This window comes from Synchiropus splendidus, chromosome 4 (assembly GCF_027744825.2).
Source record: "Synchiropus splendidus isolate RoL2022-P1 chromosome 4, RoL_Sspl_1.0, whole genome shotgun sequence".
In the NCBI taxonomy this organism is placed as follows: domain Eukaryota; kingdom Metazoa; phylum Chordata; class Actinopteri; order Syngnathiformes; family Callionymidae; genus Synchiropus; species Synchiropus splendidus.
In genome coordinates, this window is record NC_071337.1 from 13,004,348 (window position 1) to 13,031,519 (window position 27,172).

Here is a 27,172-nt window from a genome sequence, read left to right on the forward strand (position 1 = left end):
TCGGGGACAGGACGAAGGAGACGCATGTTTATTTTGTTGGATTTTTAGTAAAGTAAAGCTCAGTCCGATCAGTTCATGCTCCCGTCAAAAAAAAAGATTTATCCTTTCCGAAGTTTTATCAGTTAAAAAATCATATTTGCGGGTCTTTAAAAACCGATGATGATTTTAAATCCCAGCGAAGAAGTTGCGACTCTTTTATTCTGATGACCGGAAGCTGTCATCGCAGAGCCTTCCAGGCAGCGATTGACAGGTGGGCTCTGGCTGTCAGGGTGACGCTCGTGAAGGGGTGGAGTAAAGGAGAACCCGGAGAGGCAGCTGGATGTGTCTGTCTATCAGTGGGAGCTGTCTGAAAGAGCCGTGCATCACCGTCCTGCGCACATTTCAGCACGGAGAAGCCCCGCGCTTGTTCCCGATCAACAGCAACAAAGAGCCAGGCGAGATGATGCCCTGGTGACTTTTGAGGAATTCGTCAAGTGTCCGCGCTGACACGCCGAACGTGAGTAGCCATTCGAACAAACCCGGTTTGTTTCCCAGACCATCCGCTTTTTTTTAGCGGTTTCAAATCGGACTGGCCGTCGCACCGGTTCAGTAGTCACTTTTTTTTCCTCTCTTTTTTTTGTCACCTCGCAAGACTGTGGCGGAGGTTACGACCCGGGCACAATCCGGACACAGCGAGTCCGTGAATACGAGTCAGCGCTGCTCAAATCCACATGATTGACGTCTCAGGCTGCTAGTGGACAGTTTCCGTTCAGTGAAGCCGATGAACACGACTGTTTGTGTGGTTCCCGGGGCGCTCACGGACGGCGGCGGACGCCGGCGATGAGTTTGTGGTGTCCGGCGGAAGTTATCAGCGAAGCGCCGAGGGATCGCTCCGAATATGCTCGCGTAGACTAAACTACCAGAAAATACGGACTTGCTTAAAGCTTCGAAGGAGCAACACTTCCTGCCGAAGACGCGAGGAAACGCTACGGGCTCTGATTTCCTCCCCCCAGCTCGTCCGCTGCGTTGATCTCTGCATGAAAACTCCAGCGGGAAGTCCTGCAGCAGCATGCCGAGGAGGAAGCAGCAAGCGCCGCGGCGTTCATCAGGTGAGAGCCGGTGTCACCGGAACACACACCGTCTTCATATCAACCGTGAAAGCGAGTCTCGTTTTTTTTTTTTTTACTATCGGGAAGTTTAGCGTGTTTGCTATTGACAGAATGAACACATCTGCAGCGACGCATCCAACTTCTTCAAACAAAGATCGTGTGGTTCCTACAAGCTGAGGCGTTTGATGTCTACAGAAAGAAAAAGCCATGAAGAAAGGAAAAGTGGCGTGTTTTGGGCTGGTGTTCCGCTCGGGGATTGCCATCCTGGATTTGATGCTTGATTGATCGCCTGTCATGCGACTGCCTTTGATCTATTCATTCCTGATAAACATCAGTAAATCATTCACCATAGAGACGCGCATGCGCGGCTTTCAAAGGATAAACTTTTTTTTTTCGAGTGAAGCCCCCGTTGAGGAGCGAAGAAAAGGACAAATTGAAAGAAAAGTTCTCAAGCGGGATAAATAGCGAGCGATTAATAACCGAGAGGGGGGAGGTGGGGGGGGGGGGGTGCTGAGGCGTAGCAGCATCACACAGGAGCATCTCGCTCAGCACTGCGAGGTGAACTGGGAGGGTCACCTCTGTTGGCGTGACCTGACATCTGGTCTCAAGTTTCTGGTACATTTTCACGACCTGCCAGCTCTTCTTTACATCGTGTTCATCAAATATTTCTTTAATCCTTCATCAAATGAGGCAAAAACTGAACACCGAAGGCCGCTGTGGAAGACCATCAACTGATCTCATACCTTCACTAGAAACACATGGTTGGGTGAAACCTCAGACTCTGCTGTCATCCGCAGTGATCAGGGAAGGGGCGTGACTTGTTTGGAAAACATTGTTCCACTCTGCTGCTGTAGTCTAAACACAAAATATTGTACCTGTTGTGCTGACTGCCAGTGGTTAGATACAAATACTGATAAAGGCCCCCACATTTACTCTGAATCTGGTCTGGTTTGGACAACGCTGCTGATCTCAGATCCACTGAGATGCAGCAGTTCTGTTTATAAGTAAACGTCTACATCTTTAAAGCGAGCTCACCAGGAAGGACGGAGAGGGTCTCACCACCTGGGTTTCACTTGGTGTCAGATCTTTTGGCCTCTCTACTCTGCTCAGTGGCGGGAATGGTGTCTGAATCTCATTTTAGTTGTGATGCTGGTGTGTCTTGTGTAAAGACTTACTGAAACTAAACTGATATGCGTCGTGTTGGTGGAAATATGTGAAGTGTTTGAAATGTTTCTAACCAAGCTGCAGACTTTTTTTTTCTCAGATTAAAGTTGCATAAATGTGTTCTGGTGTGGACTTATCAATACTGTTATCTGAGGTTTTACCAGTGCCACATTACACATTCTGATAGCATAGCGTCCCATGTGGACGTGTCAGAGAGCTGCAGTCGCGACAGTCCTATGTAGTTGTAGAGCATAATTGTACATCAATTTTAATTTAAAAGGTTCATATTTAAGACAGATATTTGCATGGTTTCAGTAGTTCAGTAGTGGTTGATCTGACATGAGTAGTGACATGCTAGCATCCAGTCTTTGCCACACACCTTATCCTTAAAGAAACTATAGATGATCTGCCCTTGTGCTCAGCTTTTCTGCAGAAACTTCATTGCAGATTTTGTTTCCAAATTTTTGGATTTGATCTGAGCTGCTCTGCAATAATAAGTAATTACATATTTCTGAAGTGAAGTCACAGCCAGGATTACCACTTTCCTGCTGTCCCTGTTTGACAGTCTTGGCTGCTTGTCCTGGTTAAGTTGACTAGACATGAAGTGTTCTGCCGAAGAATCGCATGTTTGCCCGAGATCCATTTGATGTCCCTGGGAGATGCGTGTGATTGACAGGCATTTCTAAATGACGGAGTGGGAAGCCTTTGAAGTTCATGCAGTAATGACCAAAGCCGAATAAAACAGCTGTAGAATGTTAAGCAGCCGGTGGAAATGTGAGGTTAAGCAGACTTAATCAAGGTTGTGACGGAAAGACTTTGAACTCGGTGGGGCTGTAATTTCTAATTGACGCGAGGCTTTACTGATGGATGGAGAGAAATGTGTTTGAAGAACAAGACTGCAATGTGAAAGTGCTGGGGAAATCATTCAAATCGCTCAAAAAAAAAAAAAAGTATTGTTTCTTTCATTTCGTCATTGAGGCGTGCGAGCAAAAGCCCTTCAATTTTGAATATTGATCCGTCTGCTTTTGTGACGGATGTGTGCATCAGGCTTCGTCTTCATATTATCCTCTGAGGAAAAAAAAAAAACTTCCTGGGAAATGTGTCTGCTCTTGTTGTTGTTGCTGTGCTTTAATGCATCACTAGATATGTACACAATCGTGATTTGTCACTTTGGAGTCACGCAGAAATGTGGCTCACACTCCTCGCAGGGAAGAGCTTTCCATGGCTCTTTGTGTGCCATTTTGAAGGGGCTCCGTTTCATCAGTCACAGTGATGATTTTATACCCTTTAATGGCGCTGCACCCTATCTGCTTTATGACCAGTGACAATACATCAGTGTTCTTTCATTTGGAACCGCATTACCGCATCTGTTAGTTTTGGCAGTTGAGTTCAGTGCAGTGCAATTTGAGCAGCAGAGATTTTTGCTGCAGTCATTTGTCGTCATTTCCAGGATCATTTCTTTTTTTTTCATGTTTTTGCTTTGTGTCTGGTCAACTAACGGCACTGGTGTCTGCTCTTTCTCCCAGATGTTGTTTTGTAAATGACGCACAAACCGTGCAGAGCAGTGATTAACTTGAATCGTTTTTTAACCCCTTTTTCAGTGAAGAACTGGAACGTTTGAAGGAAGGAAGCAGTTTTGTTTTTGTTAAATCGTGGTCATTTGGGTTCATCAACCTATTTTTCACTTCATATTTAGCATGCTGAAGCATGACTGCAGAGGCCATAAATAATCATAAAAGAAATCATATAATAAAGTTATAGTAAGATTTAGTTTGTAAGCATAACACAAAAAGATGCATCCACTTGGTTTGGCTGGAAGTAATAACAACATTCAGCCCTACACAGGTATAAAGAATGTTGTGAAGCAAACTCGACGTTTTACATACATTAATACCTTTAAATGCAGTACTGTTGATAACAGGCAAACTTCTTGTTCATACTACGAACATCGCACCTTGGGAAGAAAGACAGAAATGACCTTTTTTTTCGATGCTGAATTTTGACAGGAAACTGTGAAAATGTCATTTTTGACACGTGAATTTTGATGGATTTATTAATTGCAGAAATACATTTTTAAACTGACTTAAGTAAAGCAGGTTCATGGCATATAAAGTTTCTTTCACATTTTTCGGCATCATGGTTAGTGATGTCATAACCAGAACTTCCATGATCAAGGAGACTAAATGAGATTGCGCTGACAGACTGAAACTTTAAGTTTAAAAAAACAAGACAAAACAAAACTTGAGGATATTGTACTGGTGTTCTGTGCTTGTGTTTACAAATTCGACTTAAGTTTGACCATTTTTGAGGTAAATATTAAAATGGTTTGCAAATTACAAATACAAATTTTTAATTTTTAATGGAGTCGTCCCTCTCCATTTTATACAATAGAGTCTGAGATAGTTTTCTGTGTGACAGCCTGGAATTAAAAGTAATCAAAACATATAGCAAATTACAACTATGTGGCTTAATACTTTCACAGCTGCATCAGTTGCTACTTTGTCTTTTCCTCCCTGATAGAGATGAAGTAAAACCTTCCAGCAGAAATACATAGAGCTGATTCCTGAAGTGTCGTTCATGACAAAGTTAAACTCAGGTTAACTTATTGATACTGTAGTATTTCTTTTTACTCCAAAGTAGTGAGTCAGGTGAATGGCGTGATGGTACCGAAATACTCTTGATGTATAGTCACTTATCATCGCAGTGATCAAACCCAAATCACTGCACACCTTCAGCAGTCGCAGCCTCCTCCAGTGTCAGCAGCTGCGCAGATAGATCTCTTTTTACTGCCACCTCTTCCCCTGGAAAGCCGTTTCTTAATTATGACTGGAGGAAGGGTGAGGAGGAGTTGGGCTCCCCTTCCTTGCGACGGCTTCGTTAACCGCGGTCCCTAATTATCCAGGTTGCTGACGGATCAGTGACAGGACCCCGCAGATTAATGCAGACAAATTCACCGAGGTGTCAAGCCGGCGAGTGCCTTGATATGATCAAGTGTGTGTTCGTCACCTCTCATGAGCAAAGTCTGGAGCTTCAGTGCAGAACTCGGCAGACACAGTGGCCTTTGGTGTGACCAGCTAAATCTGTTGTATGGTGCTCTTGAGTGGACGGTAGTGTGCAACAGATAGTTGAAGTTCCTTAAGGTATAAATGGTCTGTACACTCGTGTATAATTCATATACTCGTATCAGCATCAAGCGTGAGCCAGTTTGGGAGCTGTTATATTCACTTTATGATGTTTACTAGTGAGACATTCCAATGGCAAAAGTAGATAAATTCTAGATAAGTTCAACCCTCTCTCTTCAGACTGTCCCCCGAAACCATGCCTCCATTGTATTGTAGGAGATAAGCCCCTAACTTTTTCCTACTGTTAGAGTACAGATAGAAGGAGAGGGGGCATATCACCATCACATCTTTTTGACCTTAAGGCTTAAAATGGAAACTTTCACTATTTCTTTTTTTTTTTAATTGGATGTTTTATATGACATTCCATCAGTTTGTAGATACTACTACTTAAAGTTTTTAATTATAAAATCATGATTTGGATTTTATCATGATCTTTGGTTTGCAAAATGTCTTATCATTGCAGCCATTTCTCTTTTATAAACAGTCCTAAAAGGAAAAAAGCCAGATAACATACCAACAGGAAAACAACACTGATAAAGAGCACCCTTGCAACATAGAAAGTTGCTCTCAGTAAACATAAAACTTAACATTTAACTGAGGATATCAGTGATGAAATGACATCGTGACGGATTCCTATCACAGATTGTTAGCCAGGAAACCCATTTTGTTAACTTCTTCTGGCTTCTGCTGTGTTAAAGCTGGCACTCACTTCCTCATTTACCTTCTTCTGCCTCATTTTATTCTAGTTGTGTTTCCAGATGAAGCTTCAACATTCATCATCTCAGATTGCTTCATAACAATTATTCTCTTTGTGTCTTCACATTTTGGAGCGCCTTTATTTGGTCCTTGAGCCTTGAACATTGACGTATACCTTGATGCCCGATGACCATAAACTGTGAGTGAGAGTCCGTGTCAGCATGGGTCTGTAAATGTGACAGACAATCCATAATATCTCTTCACTTTTGCCGATCATCAAACACATTCTAATCACTCACCATCTAATGTCGTATCGCACATCCATACTTAGAGTTTGTGTTCACACTGAATAACATATGACATTGTATATAGCATATCTATAATGTTAACTTATGTGGAAGCCATGAATGCACCAAGGGATTCTTCCAGTTTTTTCTGGCACCTCACTGCATACATCAAGATGCAGTCGTAGCGTTCGGCCTTAGATCCATACGAAGAGACGGTGCAGCATTAATTCCTTGATAAAACATCATGTCCGTGTGATGAGTTGTGTTGTTATATTTCATTATTTCTTCCCGCTCCTTCCTCAGTTGAAGGCTGGTTATATACCAAATATTCTCTGTCATCTCTGGGCCAAAGCTGTGTATATGCAGAACACTGTGATCCCGTGATAACACCTCGTATGTAAAGTGTCATTAACAGGTGACATTGACTGAAGCAGATCTGCTGTCCCGCACTCTGCTACACCGATACTTAAATTTGCATCTCCCGTCAGAGCCAATAGGCCTGCAGGAAATCAAAGAGCCGAACCAACACACAGACACACACTTGCACCACTATAGTCTCTGTCCTCATCTTCATGGAGGTTAAGTGACAAATGAAGATGGATGACTGCTCTTGTGTTGAGGAGAAAAAAAAAAAACAATTGAAAATATGTGGGAATTAAGCTCACCATCCGGGTGACGGTGTGAAAGCCCTGCAACCATGAGGTGAATCCATCGGCGAGCTTAACAGGGGGAAGCAGGGAAGCCTGGATTTTCACTCCAGCACAACAAATAGTATAAATGACGGAGGGAAGACGAAGGCCTGTTAACAGAAATAAACTGAAATACTGTCTTATTTCTGTGCAGTTCTGGAAACAATGAGATGAGTCATGTGACTATTTATAGACATGAGTTGCACATCAGTGCACAAGATGTTAGCCATGCTGGATTTATTAATATTGTGTGTAGAAAGCAAAATGTTAATCACAGGCACAGGTTACTACGAATGCGATTGATGGGATTACATTGACTCCTTTGTCCGTGGTGCGTCAGATGTTCAGATAAAACACACAAAACTCGTGCGTCTCTTTTGTACAGAGTCAAATCATGAGGTTGCATTTTCCTTTTAATAAATCTACAATGCATATACAGGATGTCCTGATACACAATTCAGTCTTGAGCGACTCAAAATACAGGACGTAATGTTGAGTTGTTTCAGTGGTGCCTCGCCGCTAAATGTAGCATCATGGCCCAAGTCTAAAGTCTCACACTGAGGAGTTCTGGCCGATAAAGACTTGCAAAAGTTCGAATGTTGTTTTTGATATTACCCCCAAGATTCAAGCCTGTGATCCGGCAACTGCGTCATCCGGTTTGTAGGAATGACTGGACAGTCATTGTTTTCCTTGCAGAGCCGCAGCAGTGTGACTGAACGTCTCAAGTGTGTCCTTGCATGATTGATTTACTGCAACAGACTCTGTTATTATGAGTTAGTCAGTGTCTGCTGCCGCTGTGATCTCATTTGTGCAAAGCAAAGCAATTTTCATCTAATCATTTTAGGCAGATTAGATTTCTGCATTTTGCACGATGGTCTCGGAAACTGCGTCATCTTTTCGGTATTGTTGTTATTACAGTCCCAATTAGAGATCAGCATTTAAGATTGCAGATACGTTACAGTTATTATCTGTTTTATTGCATTGGAGTCTGGAGTTCTTTTGTTTCACACTAAAAATATTCTACAACAGTTTTATTTAAACTGCACAGTTTTTTCCTGTGGACAAGAATACCCGCGACGTCTTTAAAGTGTGGAGAATGTGGCAGAAAATTTAGTAGAAAATTCACATTTTCTGTTTCTAAGCATGACATATTATATTGGTAGATGTTTTTACACTATGTCTTGTGATCTTATTATGATAAGTGTATATTATGCAGTGTTGCAATGGCTGCACCACAACCCCGCTGTGATCGGCCCAATCAACTTGTTGTATTTGAGATGTACCATTACTTCCTGTTTTGGGGGAAGCGTGATTCAGCCAGTCCAAAAAAACTATGTTCATGATTCTTTGATGTGTGGAGAAAAAAGCGTTAAAAATATGAATTTGGAGAAAAAAAATCGGTATCATCAGTCGGCAGGAGTATCAAAACTACATTTGTACTTCAACTATTCACTTCAACAATTCAACTTTCATGCCATCATCACTGGCATATTGCTCGTCCTTCATCTTCCACCTCATCTCCAGAACCATCCTCGCTGTCGTCGTCCTTCTCGTCTGTCTCGGACGATGACAACCCTCCTCCATCATTTCCCACATCTCCATGAATGAATGGAGATTGGCTTTGTGCTTCAGACGTAGCCTCTCTAGCAGCGTTCTTCAGGGCCTTCCTCCTAAACTTTCGGGCTGTGATGCACTCTCTGGGCGCTGCCATGTAGTGATGGTCAGCTGTTGCCACACTATGGGACATCGCTTTTGCCACCGTTCACCTGTCTTTATCTGTCAACTGCCCGCTGACCTGGGTAGCAACACCACTCCTCATCCTCTTGAAGGTCAGGGTTAATGGGCCACCGTCTTAATTTTATCAACATCTTCTAGCAAACGCATGTTGTCCGAGGCACTGTCTAACTTGGTAGCTATCTTTATTTCGACCGTGACTAGCTGTTTTACAGTGCATCCTCACAGATCCATCTATCTTTTTTTTTTTTTTTTTTTTTTTTTTGTCGGAACCAAGACACTTGTGTTTTTGATCTGAACCTTGGCACTGTAAACCAGCCATGAACATCTGTGTTTAGAATTTTGGCTTTAAACAAGCAGTAGATCCAAGGTGCTCTCAGTGGGGGTTATGTGTAAAACCTACGAGAAGTGACATACGAACAGGAAGGCAGTGAAGACAGAGAGGCGTACGAGTGTCAGGTGAGACCAACAACTGTTTGTCATTTCTTCCTCCACTGAGGCTTTCTGAGGAGCCATGCTTTACCCTTGTCACTGAGCTAGCGCCCGAACTTGCCCTGCAAATGAGGCATGGCTGGGCATGCAAATCAATAGCCAGTGTATTAGCAATTATTTTGGTCATTGATTTACAATGGGGCAGCGACTCCCTCTGTGTTGTTGTTAACTGCTGATGAAGCTGTGCTGTACCGCAGATGTCTGCGCGAGCATGAACCGCCAGCTGTTCCTAAGCTTACATTTACAAATGAATTCAAACTCAGTTACATCAAGGAGCGGTTTGAAAAGTTCCTGTTTTCAAACTTGGAATCCCGATCCAGATCTGCAGCAAGCACATATCTTCGCTTGTATTTGGAGCAGTTGTAAAGTAAACAGAGCAGTGTGTCATGCCAAACTGTTAGGATTCTTTTCTTTGCAAATGAAATGTGTTTCTTTTCAAATCACTGTCAGGATTCCAGGGAATCTAAAAAATAGGGAATGCAGAAAATTAAGATACTGAATCAGAATTTTTTTATTCGGAGGCCAACTTGGAGTCATTTGTTGGACCTGTCAGTTTAATGCAGCTAAACTCATGTCCAAGGAATGATCTAAGGAAGTATTTACACCCAATTACCTATTTTTTTGTGTTTGCTTTGAACAAGTGCTGTTGAATTTTAAAGCCTGAATGAAACACAGGTGAATATATTCTGTTGAATGACACCAGATAAAGAGTGCTAAATGTTCATTTTTGAGTTAGTGTCTTGGCTCCCTTCTCCTTCACGCAACTGCTTTGGACACAAAACTTTCTTGTCCACCTAGAAGTTTGGTTTGTCCATGAATCATAGTGACGTCGATGCTAACATCACTATAGGGTAGGATTGAATTTAGAATCTTTAACCCTTCATCAACCACATGTATCTATAGCCCACGGGACACAGGGAGAGATAAGGGGTTGAACATGAAGGAAGGTGTTTGTTATGTTCAGTGATAATAGATGTACATTTAGTAATAGTAAAAAAAGTAATACGTTGGTGATGACTGTTTCTACTGAGTGACTCTGCTGACTCTAATTTTTGGTTGTCCATACATTATGAAGGTTGGCTTTAACGTGACCAAACACCGGCGGGGCACAAGTAGATGAAAGTCAGACTTCTGGAAATTTCTCATCTCTAAGAGTGTTTGTTTAAACTGATAAGGTGAGTTGAGACGCAATGATTAACAGTTTTTGGACTCAAGCTTGCGGCAGATAAGCCATCTGGGAATGGATACAGTGAAGAGACAATGCTGCTTTTTTTTCTCTTTTTTTCCGTGAGCGGACGAGAGGGAAGGTCATTCTGTATACCGCTATCTTTCTCATCTTTTCTCCCTTTAGCTCTTCATCTTTATCTCTTTCGCCTCATTTTTGAGAAGGGTGGGGGGAGGGGTGTTGGCCTTTAACTTGTTCTTTCAAGTCTTTTTTCATCAAACTCGCCATCATTAATCTCATTCTTTCTTCATCCTGCTCTACTCATCTTCCTGCTTTTAAACAATGAAAAGAACAGATTTTTTAAAACTATTTTTATTAGCTAACTTAAAAAAAGGTACCTTTTGGAGTCACCTCTTTGTTTTCCCAAAGAATAGTGTCTTGGATTGAGACTATTTATTACGATGAATAATTTGAATTTGGGTCATTGCGAAGTTATAGATGTGTTGGATACAAAGACGCTCTGTTTTGTTTTCCCGTGGAGACATCCAACAGGTCATAGAGCCGCCGTGGATGCGCTGGTGTTCATCCATTCAGCCTGTTAGCTAAGAGCAACAAAATGAGTTTTTGTTTAAAAGACTCCGTTTGCTGGAGGTTACACAGAGTAATCACTTAGCCGTCGTCTGCCTCAGCGTGCCACTTGATGGGCAGCTGAAAGGGGATATAGTGTCTGGAGATCAATTCAACAACACCACATGCTATCCCCAGAAATTTCCACTCAAATCTTCCCTGAGCCCCAGTTTAGTTTCAGACAGTGACAATCACTGGGGGGAGTAAGCTTGGCTCCGTCCGTCTAAGTCGTCTGTCTCATAAAGAGCAGCGGGGGGTCTCGCCAAGACTCAAGGCGGCTTTAGTGTCACTATGTCTTTCTCGTCACTCACTGACCAAATGAAGCGTCTGGCACGATGCACTTTATTCTCCAAAAGGTTCAACTTGGTGCAGCACTTTGTTTCTGTGGTGGATACAAATGAGGATGCTGGTGCTAATCTGGTGCCCTCTTTGGTCATACCTGCATTGTATTACCATTGTATTTGATGGTAGTTGGTTGGTTGTTCTCTCGTCAAGACTATTTGACATACTATCTTTCTGATTTGTCTTTTGAGTACATCAATATATTTTCTATGGAGTAACCCAAAGGTCGACATTCCACGGTGGTTCACGATGAAGATCTTTCTCTCCTCCCTTCCCAAAACAAATCCAGTGGCCGGGTTGTTCCTGTGTAACTGTTTTATTTCTGTCCTGTCGGACTAAGTAAATGCTCACAGTTTGAAGGTCGATGTTGTATATCTGTCATCCAGCTGAGACCGTGAAGTCTGTTTGGAAGGCCAGATTTGTATTGCTAAGACCCAGACTGACCACAATCTCGGTTTCACCACATCTGTGTGCTGTCCATTTTTGGTCACAATCTTTGTCTTCGTTTCGTAACGTACAGTCCATATTAAACCTTTCAGTGTTTTGCAACATATTCAGATATTAAAGTAGTAACTAGATGTAACTTTTTTTTTAATTCCAATGAAATATTTGCTTTTCCATCCAGAGTTGAGGACAGTTTCTTTGTGCCGAGTCTGCATGTCACAGCTGGGGTTTTCTTTGTGAATTAAACCCATATTCTCTCCAAGAACTATCTCTATCCACTATTGTAGACTGACCCGATTTAACCAACCCTCATTGATGGTTATCATCCAAGTTTAGTACACAATGAAATGAGCCTTATTTTCTACTTCTAACTGTACTATTGCATGAGCAATGAGCTCCCTGAAGTATAATCAACTTTTTTTTTTTTCTTTGGAAAGTCTCTCTCTCCAAGAACTTTTTTTTCAAGGTATTATTTCAGATCTATTTTAGTCCTTAACTGCTTTAGAGGAATCTGACAATGAAATTCTTTCTCATTGTTGAAACGACACGTCTCGTGTCAAAATAAGTCAAAAGCTACTTCTGCTGTTAAGTAGTTTTTCAAATTCGGGTCTCAAACCAGCAGCAGTTCAACACAAACATAATTAAAAAGAACTGGAAATGGTCAAATGAAAAACACATGTTATTGAGCCAGATAACGCCATAGATAACTCACATACCCTCCTCGCTTCCCTGGGTCCCTTGTGTCCTGCCTTATTGGAAAATGAGTGCCGCTTTATTGCCGGTGTTGTTCTCAGGCAGTACTCTGCAGTTTGAGTGATCTTCTTGATACAATGGTGTGTAATTATCTGACATTAGATACTGGTATTTAACCTAGTAGGTTACACTGTTAATAGTCTGTGTTATGGGTCTATATTTTAATAATAATAAACACATTTCTTGCTCTCCAGAATACTCACTAACTCCCAGTGCTTTCTTGAAGTATATACAGCAGTTCAGTTTGTTGAATTGAAAATGGTGCATGCAACATCCCCCCACAAGAAAGCGTCACCAGAGTCACTTTTATTGTTTGTATATAAACATGAAAACTATAATTTTATTTTATTAATATATTTCCTGCTGTTGTCAGGTTAAGTGGATGGGAGAGTCCCCTCAATCTTGGGGATCTCTTTTGTATGGAGGAGCCGAACGTGGACATGACCACAGCCAGACTGGGAGAGGAGAGGGCAGAAAAGAAGGAATGGTAGGCGCAGGGGGAGGATAAAGGAAATGGAATGACAGCAAACAAAAAGACCCAGCCAGAGATGAGGGAGTGGAAAGAGAGGAGGCAAAGTGGCAGAGGAGTGAAAGAGAAATGACTGGAGGGGTTGAGAGATGGGAGGATAGGTGAATAAAGAGCGTGAGGAAAGTATCAGAGCACTGCTGAAGAAGGAAGAAAAGAGCGACTGGTTAAGCAGGAGGATAGTGGAGGAGAAAGAAGAGCGAGAAGGGGAGGATGTCACCCGTGGCTGCCACTCATCACTCACAGCTTAATGACGCTGTTTTTTTTTTCCTCTTTCTCCTCCTCTCCCGCTTCTTTTCTGTGGGAGAGGAGGGGGGAGTGTTCAGTCTGCAATCCAATCAAAGGGGGTCATTCGAAGTTCACAACCTCCAGGTGGGACTGTCCTCCAGGCCAGAGAAGTGTTTGTGTAGTTATGAGAACCGTCGAGGATTTGTTTTTTGTTGTTCACTCTTCTTAGCCGGTAGGATTTTAGTGGAACTGTTTGCTCTAGGTAAAGGTAAAAAAAAAAACACATAAGAGTTGGAGGCCAATTTTGAACTATAGTGAGTTTGTGTGTGAAAACGATGCAGAATATCTATGATAAAGCATTGGTCAGAGCTTGTAAGAGCATAGTCGAGACCACCGAAGAGTCCGGAGCTCAATCCTGAATCGTCATGCAAGCAAACTCTTCAGTGTGATTCTGTGGTGAAGAGAGTGTCTTATTATTACTTATTGATAAGGTTTGCACATGATGGAACTGTCATTGTTATAAGTACGTACACAATCTCAGGATATGTTCTTTGTATGTTTTTGCATGCAGTAAGAGGGTGTTTCACCTGAGGGAAATAGAGCACCAGAGAGCCAGCTTGATCGTCACCTCACTTTTTACTTTCTTTCTTCCAACCTTTCTCACTCTTGCTTTTACACCATGCACAGTACCAATGATGACGTTGCAATCCAGAGCTGTGCATCCAGCGCTTTGAAAAGTCAACAAATTAAGCTGGAGTTCAGACAAATTCAGCTCTGGCAAGGATAGAAAAAAATGTGAACTCTACATCACAAATTCTCCTTATTCATGAAACAGTCATGACGCAAAGAGATATCACAAATCCGTGGCCTGGGTCAATATGAGACTAGCGCTGCTGAGCACATGGACCACCCTTGAGAGCGACCGATCACCCATCGCTCTTTCACACTTCTATACAGGTTTTGTTTCCATTTGTTGACCCCCAGCTTGTGTTTTTTATTTCATGTGTTTAGTATTTATGACTTTGTCTCTGTGACGCGTGGTTGTTTTGAACAGGACCGTCCCAGCAGGCCAGATTCTCCTCCTGCTTTTGATTGAGTGCTTTCGTGTGTGTTCACTTGTCCTCTCAGTCATTGCAGTTTCTGGGAAGCGTCAGCCGTTTAGAACTCGAACTGCAAAACCGTTTTTTTTTTTTTTTTTTTTCTCCCCTTCTCCCTCCTCTCTCTCCTCGTCGTACCAAATTTGGGGAACAGCTGGGGCGGCCATGACGATGATTTGTCTCCCTCTGCCCGTCTGCTTGACAGGTTGAGAGCATGCATGTAAACTCGCACACATTTGCTAATCGTCAAACACACACACAATTAAGCATGCACTCGTCGCACCCAGACAGACACGACTGTACACACACAGCTCCTCTCGGAGGCCGTGTTTTCAGGGCGCTGCCAAAACACTCCGATTTCCTTTAGTCCGGGCGGTCATACATCAGCTCGGGGCCTCCCAACCCGGATGGCAGGGGCTGACAGAATGACATGTGTCATTTATCAAACCGGGGGCGCCGGGCCTCAGGAAAGGAACAGACCGCCGCGTGACAAAGCCCCCGGAGAGCTTCCCGACTCTCGCGTCGAAGGGAGTGTGTCACACTTTAGACACTGACAAATTTGCAGAGGTAGAACGCACACGGATGCATGCTGACTTCCACACACAAAGCAAGGAAACACACGGAGACACTTAAGACGCAAACCCGTAATTAAAAAGCATTTTGGCTTGAGTAATGAGGATGTTATTCGGGATTTGAAAAAGGTGGCTGTGTACCTCAAAATACCCACACATACATGTTTGTGTTGACGCCAAAGAGGCTGAAGCCAAGTGTTGGGGTTGCCAGCAGACAGACTGTGGGTTTGCCCGTCCTTCTTAATGGACGGTCACTGGCAGCTGAGGGAGTCTTTTAGTTGGCAGCACTGTTGCGAGCTCCTTTCTTTAATGTCTGTCCCAACAATATCCCTCTCTTCTCCTTCATTAGTCTGTCTCCTTTTTCATACTTCAACTCAACCGCTTTCATAACCCCTCCCACCCCCCAAATCGCCCGTCTACTCTTTCCATCGTCTGTTCATTTGTCTTCATAAGCCTAATTTATTTTCTCTGCCAGATGCAAGCTGACAGCCATCACTCTCACTCCTGCACACACACGCACACGTTTCCCAGAATACACGCATCTGACCTCCTAACACGCACAGGTTACACGCACAGACACTCAAACAAACTGTGCATCATTTCCCCTGCATTTATAATAGGGTTTTAAGAAAGTACGGCTTGAAATTGGGATTTTGTTTTGACTTTGAAAAGTAAACGCTTTTGCTTGAGATTTTTCTCAGCCTCTCTTTACCTCCCGTGGCAATGATTTGTTGATCTTAACCAAATGTTTCTTTAGAGTCCTACGTTTCCAATTAGTTTTTAAGGAGTTTGACTCCATTGTTCAAATGTAGGAAACTTGTTGATAAGCGTCCAATTGTTTTGCGTTTTACTGGTCGCCATCTTTATTCTATCAGTTATGTTTTGGTTTTTCATTTAACTTTGTTGCTGTCTGTTTTGTTCTCATAAAACTGTGCTCTTATCCTTCTTATATAAGGTGTCCTTCAAATACATGAATTTCCAGGTCATCTCTCTCTCGCTCTGATTCGCTCTATCTCATTTATATATATATATATATATATATATATATATATATATATATATATATATATATATATTATTTCCCCCAAACAAATCATAGAGCAGCCTCAGCATTACTACTCGTGTTACTTATTCAGAGTCATAACAATATTGTAAATATTTCCCACTCTCCTGTACATCTTTTTTTTTCACCACACTAGTTTAAATGAACAAAGAAAAACTGAGGAAAAAAGACAGAATCTGAATGATAATATCAGTATATTTAGTTATGACTGTTGGATGGGCTATTTACATGCTGGGCACTTTTCTACTCAGGGTACACCTGTGCCGGCACATGCCCTCTGTGTTACCTCCGTCCCCCACCCTTTTAACCTCCAAAAAAGCCGTTTAATAAGAAGGATGTGTCGTCACTGTGGAGATTGATTGTGGTTATAGTTATTCTGCCATTTGTGAGCGTGTGTGTGTGTGTGCGTGGGGAGGGGGGTGTTTGTGCAAGACAGAGGCACTTTGGAGCAAAAATGTGAGGGAGGCCGGCTCACTGCTGGTTTCCAGGATCATACAGCCGTCCGTTGTCTGTCCGCGGTCTGATATTGTGCGTTGTTGAAGGATTGCTTCCTCTCTTCCTGCCTCTCTTGACTGTGAAGCTTTTCATACCCCCCGCCCCACATACACACACATGCACGCCCACACACACACAGTCATGCATAGTTGCACACAGACACAATTAGGTTGAGATGGCTACTGATGCTTGCTTTAAGACCTCAGTTCATAACTCAAGTCTGTCTCTGACTGCTTTTATCCCCTCTACATCACATTTTGTTTTTTATTCCACTCAACATTTATGTCTCCTTTCATTCCCGACTATCCATCATGCTGTGTTGCTATAGCAAGGGATGCATTTGGACTTCAAAGACGTTGGATTTTCCCTGTATAGAGTTAAGATAAACATTGTTTTCAGGTCAGAATGTGCACTTAAGTTTGGTTGAATAAAGGGAAAAAGTGTGTGAAATTAAAACATAGGATCAAGGGTAGCTGCATTTCTGTTGGATGGGAAGCTGAACTGTGGGAAGAAGCTCTGAACTCTGTGAAGGGTGAGAATACTAGCCGCTAATGTGGCTAAAATTAGCCATAGCATTGATTTCTTCTCCAGCTTTCTACAACATTCATCAGTCTCACTTATGGTTCTGACTTTGTTTGAAATTGAATTTGAAGTATGTTCGATTACAGCTCCGTATTACACACTTTTTAACTGTAAAACGTACCACTGCCGTGGCCACACATGTCACAACATTTCCCAGCTATTCTAGCTGCACTATGCACGACAGTATTGTGCAGTGAACACAGTTAAAGGGAGGGTTTGACTTGAGCCCTAATTTTTCCTCTCAGCTTGAAATGTGAGATGACAGTGAGGCAGAGGGATAATTATTTGGATGGAAAACAATAGTTGGAATTTCCCCGATGACACACATAAGAGAATTTGCCTCCACGGTCTTTGAGGTGTAAAGAAAAGTGAAACATATTTCAACTCCAACTGATCGAGAACTGGCGATCGGCTCGCTCGACAGATTTATGTCGGAGACTGGGCCTTGACCGATGTACTTTTTTCTGTGTATATTTTTAGTTTCGTTCTTGGCCCGTCTGGTCCTGTTGTGGTCTTCCTCAGGAGTGTACAAAGTGTACAACCTCTGAATTGAGGGGAGGGAAGCGAGCTGATTGATGGATTATTGTTCACCCCGACTCAACCAGACAAAACTGGCTGGGTTATGACTCTGTTTTGGCCCGATGCCCCCTCATTTTCCTGATTTGTTTTTTTTATCCCTGCTCACTCATTCACTGCTTGTCAGTGTCTTTACTGTCGCTGCATAAATATCCAAGTTTGTGCAGTTTTTACACACACTTCCTCTTCATGCCTTCACTCCCCCCGCAGCACTAAACTCATCATTGTTGCCGTCTTTCATTCTTCACTGTTTCCTTTCTTCCTTCCTTTGCTCGCTTTGTTTTCTTTGTCGCTGCTCCTTCAGGACAGTCTTTGTCCCATGACTCATTTCATCAGGTTTCATTTTACAGCTTCTATTCATACAGTCGCTGGCCATCTGAAACACTGGCTTTTCTCAGAAAACAAGACTCACTACGTTTTTTGTTTTTTTTTATTCTAGCTGTTCATCAACAAACTGTTCCCCCGTCAAGAGAAATGGAGTTAACCTGGGCCCTCTCTTTCATCGTGTGGTTCAGCTCAATGATTTTATGCTTCTATTCTCCACACAACCATAGTGATTTATGGTAATTATCCATCTTTGGGGTCATCCATCAACTGGTTGTTGCTAGGCGATGAGAGCAGCTGTTGTTTTTGTCGACTCCTCTGTCAGGGCCAGTGCAGGTGAACAGAGAACATGTTGTCTTTAAGGAAGCATTTTGGGACTTTTTACTTGCCTGTTTTATATGTCAGGGACAATGTTTCTCATTGATACACAAATATGAAGAGGAAAAAAAATAAGCTCAAACTGCATTCTAGTTTTAGAGTCACGTTTTGGGCACATTGTTCAGACTGCCGGGTGGTTTTGGACATGTAGAGTGGAGAGATGGGACATATTGGTTGAAGAATGATGGTGATGGAGGGAGGTTCCTTGGTAAAAGAAGAGAGGAAGAAGACAACCAATAAGAACATGAAGAGAATAGTAGCCTTGTTGGAGTTTTGACAAGGAGCTTCCTTGTAAACAAAGTTGAACTGTGCAAGTAGCACACAGTTTTTACAGTTTAAGTTCTTAGTTGCAACATCACAACTACAGTGTTTTTACCTGTAATTTGTGGTTTTAAAAATACAACTACAAATTGTTGCTTTAAGTCTCTATTCGTGAGCAGTAATTTGTTGGTCGAGTGGACAAATTCAGAATCTTTGAAGCAGATGACTGAAAGGATGTCTCGGCACTGTGGGTAGATCAGTGTGGTGGCTCTTACAAATGGAATTAAATCAGAGGAAATCCAAAGTGAAAAGTACATTTCTCCCTCTTGTCTGTTTCATTGATAGCACCTTACACTCAACACAAACTACATCCAGGAATCCTGAGCAGCCGGTAACACTGGGTTGCCATCTCTGGCTGTTTTCTTCAACCGGAAGAGCTAAGGGAGCTGAGTCGGTGGATTTATGAGTCGGTTGATTTCATAGGCCTGCAGCTAAGGTGCCATATGGCGTACCCTTCCGTGTAGCGAGGAACAGGTGGGGGTTGTGAGGACTCTTAGGTAAGCCTTTTCAGGTCAAACAATGTTCAGCGACTCCCTTTTAGTTCTCTTCAAGTCTTTGATATAAATCCAGGTGTCCAAATGCTGCTTATGGAAAGTGTCCTCGGGTTTTGCGGTCTGTGGTGAGCGCCAGAAAGAACGCCACTTCTAATAAAACTACAATCACCAGGAGGGCAAGAATGAAAAACACTGGGACCGGGAGACAGAGATTGCCTGACATACTAAGCATTACCATAATTGGCTTTTCTACATGATGGGACAGAGGAAATAATAATGTCATTTTATTTACCGCCTCCTTTCCGCTAAAACATCGCGCACACACTCAGGGAAACCATACAGGTCAATGATACACACTGATCAGGCCTGTCCAAAACCATCAGAGGTGAGTGGCAGCAAATGGAGGAGCTGGTGACAAAGCGAAACGGGAGAGAGAAATAAGACTGCCACACCACTGCCGGTGTTTTGAAGGGCCGCTAAATGGTGTGAGGGAGCATCGCCCGCCGGCCCGCTCTGAATGAAGCCCTCGGCCACGCAGGGTAAATCAGCAGGATGAGAACTGGCGGAATTGGACATTAACACTGCAAATGAGAGATGGAATTGCCCTCTTCTGTGGAGCAACATGAATAAATGAAGAAGGTTTGCGGAGTGTTGAGTGAGGAAACAGTGGAAGAAAAATGAGTTGTTGACTGTTTAGAAGCCAAGTTTTTACCCTCTCCTTTCTTATTTCTGGAGAAGTTTCTCCTGCTGTTGAGAAGTGTAGTAGTTGTTGTTACTGAAGTTCTGACAGTTGAATTCCTGCAAATGAATCAGTGGAATACAACAATTACTATCAGGGCATGATCAGTGAATCAGATCTGAGCTAAAGGAAAGAGGTTTTTGATAAGCTGTCTGAAGGCTTGAATTATTCAGAGCTTTCTCTGACTCATCGAATGAGAGGACTTTGGAAGGTTTCCGTCAAGACTCTGCTAAAGGATTTTGGTTGTAGCATTGTTCTGCCTGTCTGCTTGCTAATAAAATCCATTATTAATATTTACTTGCACTGTGTACAGTAATGAGAGTATCACCTCCCAGTACGTCTCTATATTGGGTTGATATTGAAGATATGATGGCTGCAAGTCTTGGTTGCACCGTCATAAATCTGCCCTCAGACTGTGGTCTAATATGAGCCTATGAGCTCATGATATGTTCACGAGTGGTTTGCTGCCTTGTGGTTGTGCTGTTTGTCTGCTGTGTAGGAGACAACTTTGGATATAAAGTAGCGTTTTGATAGTTGTTTGGTGAAGAGATGGACTTGATAAAAAGAATAAGATGTCCATTTTCCGTCCAGTCAGACGGGCACGACCTTGCAGCATGATAGAACTCAAGCACACATAACCATAGAAACCTACTTTCCTCAAAGTTATTAAACTTTACTCACACACACACTCACAGGGCCTAAACACATCCTTTCTCCTCTCTTTTCAGAACACCCATTCTTCCCCCTATCCTCCTTGGCAGCTCAAAGTGGGCTTACATTTTTGACTGACAGCCACAACAGTCGCACCACCTCACCCTTCATCCCAGTTTTAATCCCCTCCCAATACTACTCTCCCTCCCTTTCCTCTTCCTCTTTTGTTCTGAGTGACGCTGGAAAGCCGCCGTGTCAGCATCTTTTCCATCTCTGATTGCCTTATTAGCCGCCGGTGGCACCCGCAGCTTTTCTGACACAGATGGTGAAGGAGGAGGAAGGCGAGGGGGGTGGGGGGCTGAGTTGTGTTTGTTGTTGTTTCCTTCTCTTTCTACCTCTTCTCAGGCTTGTTTGCGTGGACACTGACACCTTGGGGCTGACACTGACACACTCCTGACACTGATGCCTGTCAAGACAACATATGGAGGATGGGAACAGGAAAAAAGAGTTTAGTGTTGGCGCATTCTCGGTGTGAACGCGTTTGGGGTGCTGTCAGGTTTCTCTCACTTAAGCTGCATTGTTTTAACCCTCTCAATTCACTGGCGATGAATGGGCTGGCGTTAATTTTCCTGCGGGTTGCCAGATAGCTGAACAGCGCCATTTGAATACGATTAAAATCCTATAATTATGTGGATGGCTTAAGCTAAATTCTTTTGCATAATTAAAGGTTCACTATGAGAGGAACTCGCTTCATAATCGTTATAGTGTATGAAGAAGCGATGAATGGGGTTTTTTTTCAGTGCTCAGGCTCGCTAAAATAAAAGCTCTCACTGTGACACATGAAAGAAAAAGAGAGCTGCAGCTGTTGAACCTCCAGCTTTTCCCAGGCAGCAGTAACTGGCACCTCACAAACATCAGGTATTATGTCCATTCTGATTATGGGATCGAGCGCTACATGCTGTTTGAAGCTGACAGCACATCTGCCTCCTCACTGGAGACTGATTCTGGCACCTCGGATGGGCGTCTTACAGAGGGATGGATTGGGGGAGCTGCCTTAGCATATTTAACTCTCTATTTTTCCCCAATCCCTGCCTGTCCATGTTCGTTTCTTTCTATTATGTTCATGCTCCAATTAAATCCTGGCTATTTATTTTTGCTGCAAACTTCCCCGTCTTATTTTTAGAAGTGCACACTTGATGATTCGAGCGCTTGCACAGGCAACCGCAACATGGCTTGTCATGTCCACTGGCAGTTTTCGAGCATCATGCTGTGAGGACTTCCTCAACTGATGCCAAGTTGACTCCAGCCAATCGCAGCTTGGCATGGCTGATGCAGATGGCAACGCTCTTTTTTTTTTTTTTTCTCGTACTTGTGAACCCGTATGCAAGACATGCTGGCAGAATTGATGAAATCTTATTCGGGAACATGCCAGTGCATATAAAAAAAGAAAGTATGACTGTACTGCTTCAGGCTCTTCGAGCATCTTGAAACAGATTAGCATCCGATATGCAGACGGCTGTATGTACTGTGTATCTTTCAGTGTGACTGCTATTAGCATGTTTAGCATGTAATTTAGCATGTCTCAGAAATAAATCTGCAAAATCGTATCGTTGCTTTTCTGTTGCTCGTCTCTTCTCTCCTGGCAGCAAAGCCTTATTGTTCAATAGCTTCATTAGCCGACGTGGTGTGGAGAACAATCTGTCACTGTCAGGATATAGATGTTTGCCACTTTATTATTGCAATCCTGCGTCCTCTGCTGCGATCGCTGACAATGTTCTCCTGAGGACGATTCCGCACAACACCTGCATAACAGTATGACGCACTTGATTGTTGTGTTTTTAACATGCACAATGCTTTAAAGTAAATCTTTCTCGCATCTTTTTGTTTCAGCTTACGGGCCTGAGGATGAGTTTGGTGTCGAAAAGGCTGAAGAAGAAGAGCATCTGCTTGACGACGGCCTTTCGCTAGATGGTCAAGATGCAGACTATCTGTTCAATGATGAAGAGGACGGCAGAGACAGTTACAGCTGCCAAAACTCTCCTCACAGCACAGGCACTAACCAAGATGCGGGCTATGCCTCACCACTCAGTACCACCAGTGACCAGCTGGTGGATCTCAAGTCCACTTCCCTGTTCAGCGACGGTCGTGAAAAGGTTGAAGAGAAGCTGACGGAGAGCACCGAGTCCATCAATAGCCTCTCTCTACAGGACAGTTTGGAAAAAATGAAAGCTGTCTATGCAAATCTTATTTCAGATGCTTCCTGGTCGAGCATTGCTCTTGACATGCTGAAAGATAAACAAGGGAGCAATGTTGGATCTGGCAACAACAGTGGGAGCAGTCACAAAGGGAGCAATGGGATCCTAAACAATCAAAGCCAGAGTAACGTTTCATTGAAAACCAAGTGTAGCACCAGCAATGCCTCCGCTACCACTGATATAAGTACCAGCAGTACCACCACTCGATCGGTAGCAAGCAACAGCAACAGTGGCACCGTGGTACATTCTGGCAACAATGGAGGATTGGCCTACGACTGGCACCAGGCAGCTTTGGCCAAAACTTTACAGCACACACCTTATCAACTGCTTCCGGAACCAAGTCTTTTCAGCACCGTGCAACTGTACAGGCAAAACAACAAGCTATACGGACCTGTTTTTACAGGGGCTAGTAAGTTCCGGTGCAAGGACTGCAGTGCAGCTTATGACACTTTGGTCGGTCTGACGGTGCATATGAATGAAACAGGCCACTACCGCGATGACAACAAAGACACTGACGAGGACAGAGGCAAGAAGTGGTCCAAGCCACGCAAGCGTTCTTTGCTGGAAATGGAAGGGAAGGAAGATGCCCAGAAAGTTCTAAAATGTATGTATTGTGGTCATTCGTTTGAATCCCTGCAGGACCTCAGTGTCCACATGATTAAAACGAAACACTATCAAAAAGTGCCTCTAAAAGAACCCATGCCAGCTCTCGCTTCAAAACTTGTCCCTCCTGCCAAAAAAAGAGCTTTTCCAGAGATAATATCTCCAAGTTCCCCTGAGTCTGTGTCATCTGGCATTCTCCTTGGAGAGACCCCGAAAGACCAAAAAGTGGCCAATCCCTATGTCACTCCAAACAATAGATATGGCTACCAAAATGGCGCCAGTTATACCTGGCAGTTTGAGGCACGCAAGGCGCAAATTCTGAAATGCATGGAATGTGGCAGTTCACATGACACCCTCCAACAGCTGACCGCACACATGATGGTGACTGGGCACTTTCTGAAAGTGACCAATTCTGCCTCCAAAAAAGGCAAGCAGCTGGTCTTTGATCCTGTGGTTGAGGAGAAGATACAATCGATTCCTCTCCCTCCAACTACCACAAGACTTCCTGCACCCAGTGAGAGGTCACAGCCTGATTCCCCAATGCTGCCTCTGAGCCCTGAAGAGAAAAATGAAGAAAAAGATATTGAGTCAGAGGATGAGAATATGAAGGAAATACCTCCAGAGAAGAAAATTAAAGAGGAGGTGGAAGACCCTCCTGAGAAGTCTGAGAAATCCGGAAAGACTAGATCCTACCAATATCTTACTGAGGAAGACCTAGACGAATCCCCTAAAGGTGGTCTGGATATCCTGAAGTCATTGGAAAACACGGTCTCTAGTGCAATCAGCAAGGCCCAGACTGGTGCACCGACCTGGGGTGGATACCCCAGCATTCATGCTGCATATCAGCTCCATGGTTCTCTGAAGCCCAGTCTGCCGTCATACTCACATGTGCAGCCATTGCACAGCAACAACACCTCAAAAAGTACCTACGATGTGGGATCCCTGCTTCATTCGCCAAAAAGTCCGTCCACCCCTGTATGTCACAAGAACAATGTTCTTGCCATGGAGAAGCTCGTAGAAAAGGTTGCAGGAAATAATTCCATTAAAAACGAAAAGGAGGAGAAAAACTCAGATACTGTTTTAAGATCAGTAAATACCCCTTTGTCGAGTCTCAAAGACAAAACAACTTCACTTCCAAAGGTTGTTAAATCCTCGGCCACAGAGGAGCCCACTGAAGACAGGGACATCAAATTGGAGAAGGAGGTAAAGAGCGAAGCCGTTTCCCCGAAAAAGCCTGTTAGCAACGGCTGTAGTAACCTGAGCATCATCACTGACCATGCACCAGAGCAACCACTCGTAAATCCCCTCAGTGCTTTGCAGTCCATCATGAACAACCACTTGGGTAAGGCTTCAAAAGTGACCAGTCCTTATGTGGACACCTTTGCGAAGGTGTACAAGGCGAGCGGCACCCCCACCAGTCAGGTTAAACAAACTGAACCAGTGAATCCATACCATGCAGACGATACTGATGATCAGCCAATTGATTTGACAAAGTCCAAAACGACCAATGGTACAAGCAAGATCCCTTGTACCCCCAATGGCAACAGTGTAAACAGCGCTAAAGATACCTCCAAAAATCTCTCCAATTCAACATCTCCACCTCTTCGAGAGAATGCCTTGATGGACATTTCCGCCATGGTGAAGAACTTGACCGGCCGCTTGACACCAAAGTCTACGACACCTTCTTCCATTTCAGAGAAATCCGACGTCGACAGCTCGGCATTCGAGGACAGCTTTGAGGAGCTGTCTCAGATCCAAAGACGCAAAGGCCGACAGTCAAACTGGAACCCTCAGCACCTCCTGATTCTCCAGGCACAGTTTGCCTCAAGTCTCAAGGAAACTCCAGAGGGAAAGTTTGTCATTAATGACCTTGGGACCCAGGAAAGGGTCCACATCTGTAAATTCACTGGTCTCTCTATGACTACTATCTCGCATTGGCTGGCAAACGTCAAGTACCAGTTAAAGCGGACAGGTGGAACCAAGTTCCTCAAAAACATTGACTCTGGCCAGCCTTTGTTCTTGTGCAGTGACTGTGCGTCCCAGTTCCGATCTCCCTCGTCCTACATTCACCACTTGGAGTCCCACCTCGGGTTCACCTTGAAAGACCTCACAAAGCTTTCCATTGAACTTTTAGAGCAGCAAGCAGTGGGGCGAATAGAAGACAAAACATTCAGTTCGTCTTTGTTAACCGACGACGACAGCGGCTCCGTATACCAGTGCAAACTGTGCAGCCGGACCTTTATGAGTAAACACGCAATCAAATTGCATCTTTGCAAAACACATGGAAAGTCCCCGGAGGACCATCTGATCTTTGTGAAAGAGGTGGAAAAATTTGATAAAGATTGAAGGCTGAGATGAAGCATGACTGATTCCAATTGCACTAAAGCCCCTAATGGTGTCACAACTGTATAAAAAGATGTTTCAAAACATATTTTAATGGGAAAAAAAAGGTAGCTTTAATACCACATGCTGTAATTATACTTAGTGTCAGGGACTTCAGAGAACCACAGCTACAGAGACCTTTGGTTTTATTTGGTAATATAAATGTTGGTGCTGCAACCAGAGCACTTTCTCACTGACTAATTGTTTCTTTATAATGCACTGCATCATGTCTGAGCCTTTGTTTTGTTGTCCATCTGTCGTTTGTAACTGGACCAAGCCGTTGTTTAGAGCACTGACTTTCATTGAAGACGCGTATCACCACGATATGCATATTATTTCTGATCAAGTTTTGCATGTTTCTCTGTCAAACAAGGAGAAAACAATCTGACAGAAGTTCATTTTTCAAGCTATATAAATGAAGGCCAACGCAAGCATTGGAAGGAAGCTAGCACTTTAGGGAAGTGTAAAAATAACTTCAGATAAAACACATTTTAATGGCCCTGGTTTGTCGGGAGATGAATTGTAATATCGTTTTGTGTTTGTCCTTGAATGAGAAAATGACATTGAACATTTTTAGGAACTTTGTTTGCGTTGTAAAGTTTGATTTGCTGGTTGTTCAAGATGTACAGTATTTGCAAACCATTTTGTTATCGTCATCACGGTTGTGAAATTAATGAAACTTATTGTATAAATAATCTGCAAGTATGTACACATGTATGTCTGCATATCTTGCTCTTTACAGAACATTAATTGTACTGTGTGCATTTTTATAATGTTATTTTCTACAAATAAGGGGAATATATATATAAAGCTACACAATAATGTTGGCAACGGTTTTTCAGTGGGTCTCCATTAATGTGGTTTACATGAAAGAGGCTTTCCGGCGTCGTGTTTAGGCGCGTATGCATTAGACATGAATCTTCTCAAACATTGAGGTTTTCAGGTTTCATCACGAACGCCAAAATTCACAGTGACGTCCTTTTATCTTCAGTTGTAAAATAAACTCCATGTCCTGGATAAAACTTCAAAGTTGGTTGAGTGACTTTTGTTGTTCCTTTCACACTATGACACGACAAAAAGTGAAGAAAAAAAACACACAGTGAGCGAATACCTCCGTTTCAAATTACTATGATGAAATACAGCTTTCAGTCAACGCAACACAACCTCCATGAGTCAAAATTCAACAATTCTGTCTTCATCGTGCGTGCACGCATAGGTTTTTGTTGACTCTGGGCAAGATAGTTCACGGGGCATCAGACCCAGGCCATTGCCTTGTTGGCAAA

General features: G+C 43.1%; 1 protein-coding gene across 1 annotated transcript; it reads left to right on the plus strand.

Moving 5' to 3' along the window:
- On the plus strand, positions 1 to 27,172 carry LOC128757813 (teashirt homolog 1-like). Its single transcript, XM_053863366.1, has 2 exons — positions 1 to 1,088; positions 22,540 to 27,172. The coding sequence occupies exons 1-2, from the start codon at positions 1,049 to 1,051 to the stop codon at positions 25,851 to 25,853; spliced, it is 3,354 nt and encodes a 1,117-aa protein (XP_053719341.1). The 5' UTR covers positions 1 to 1,048; the 3' UTR covers positions 25,854 to 27,172.

Excerpts from the sequence above, each read along its gene's own strand:
- LOC128757813 (XM_053863366.1), top strand. The coding sequence starts at position 1,049 with ATGCCGAGGAGGAAGCAGCAAGCGCCGCGGCGTTCATCAG. Across the intron at positions 1,089-22,539 it reads AGCGCCGCGGCGTTCATCAG|CTTACGGGCCTGAGGATGAG; the intron begins GTGAGAGCCGGT and ends TTTTTGTTTCAG.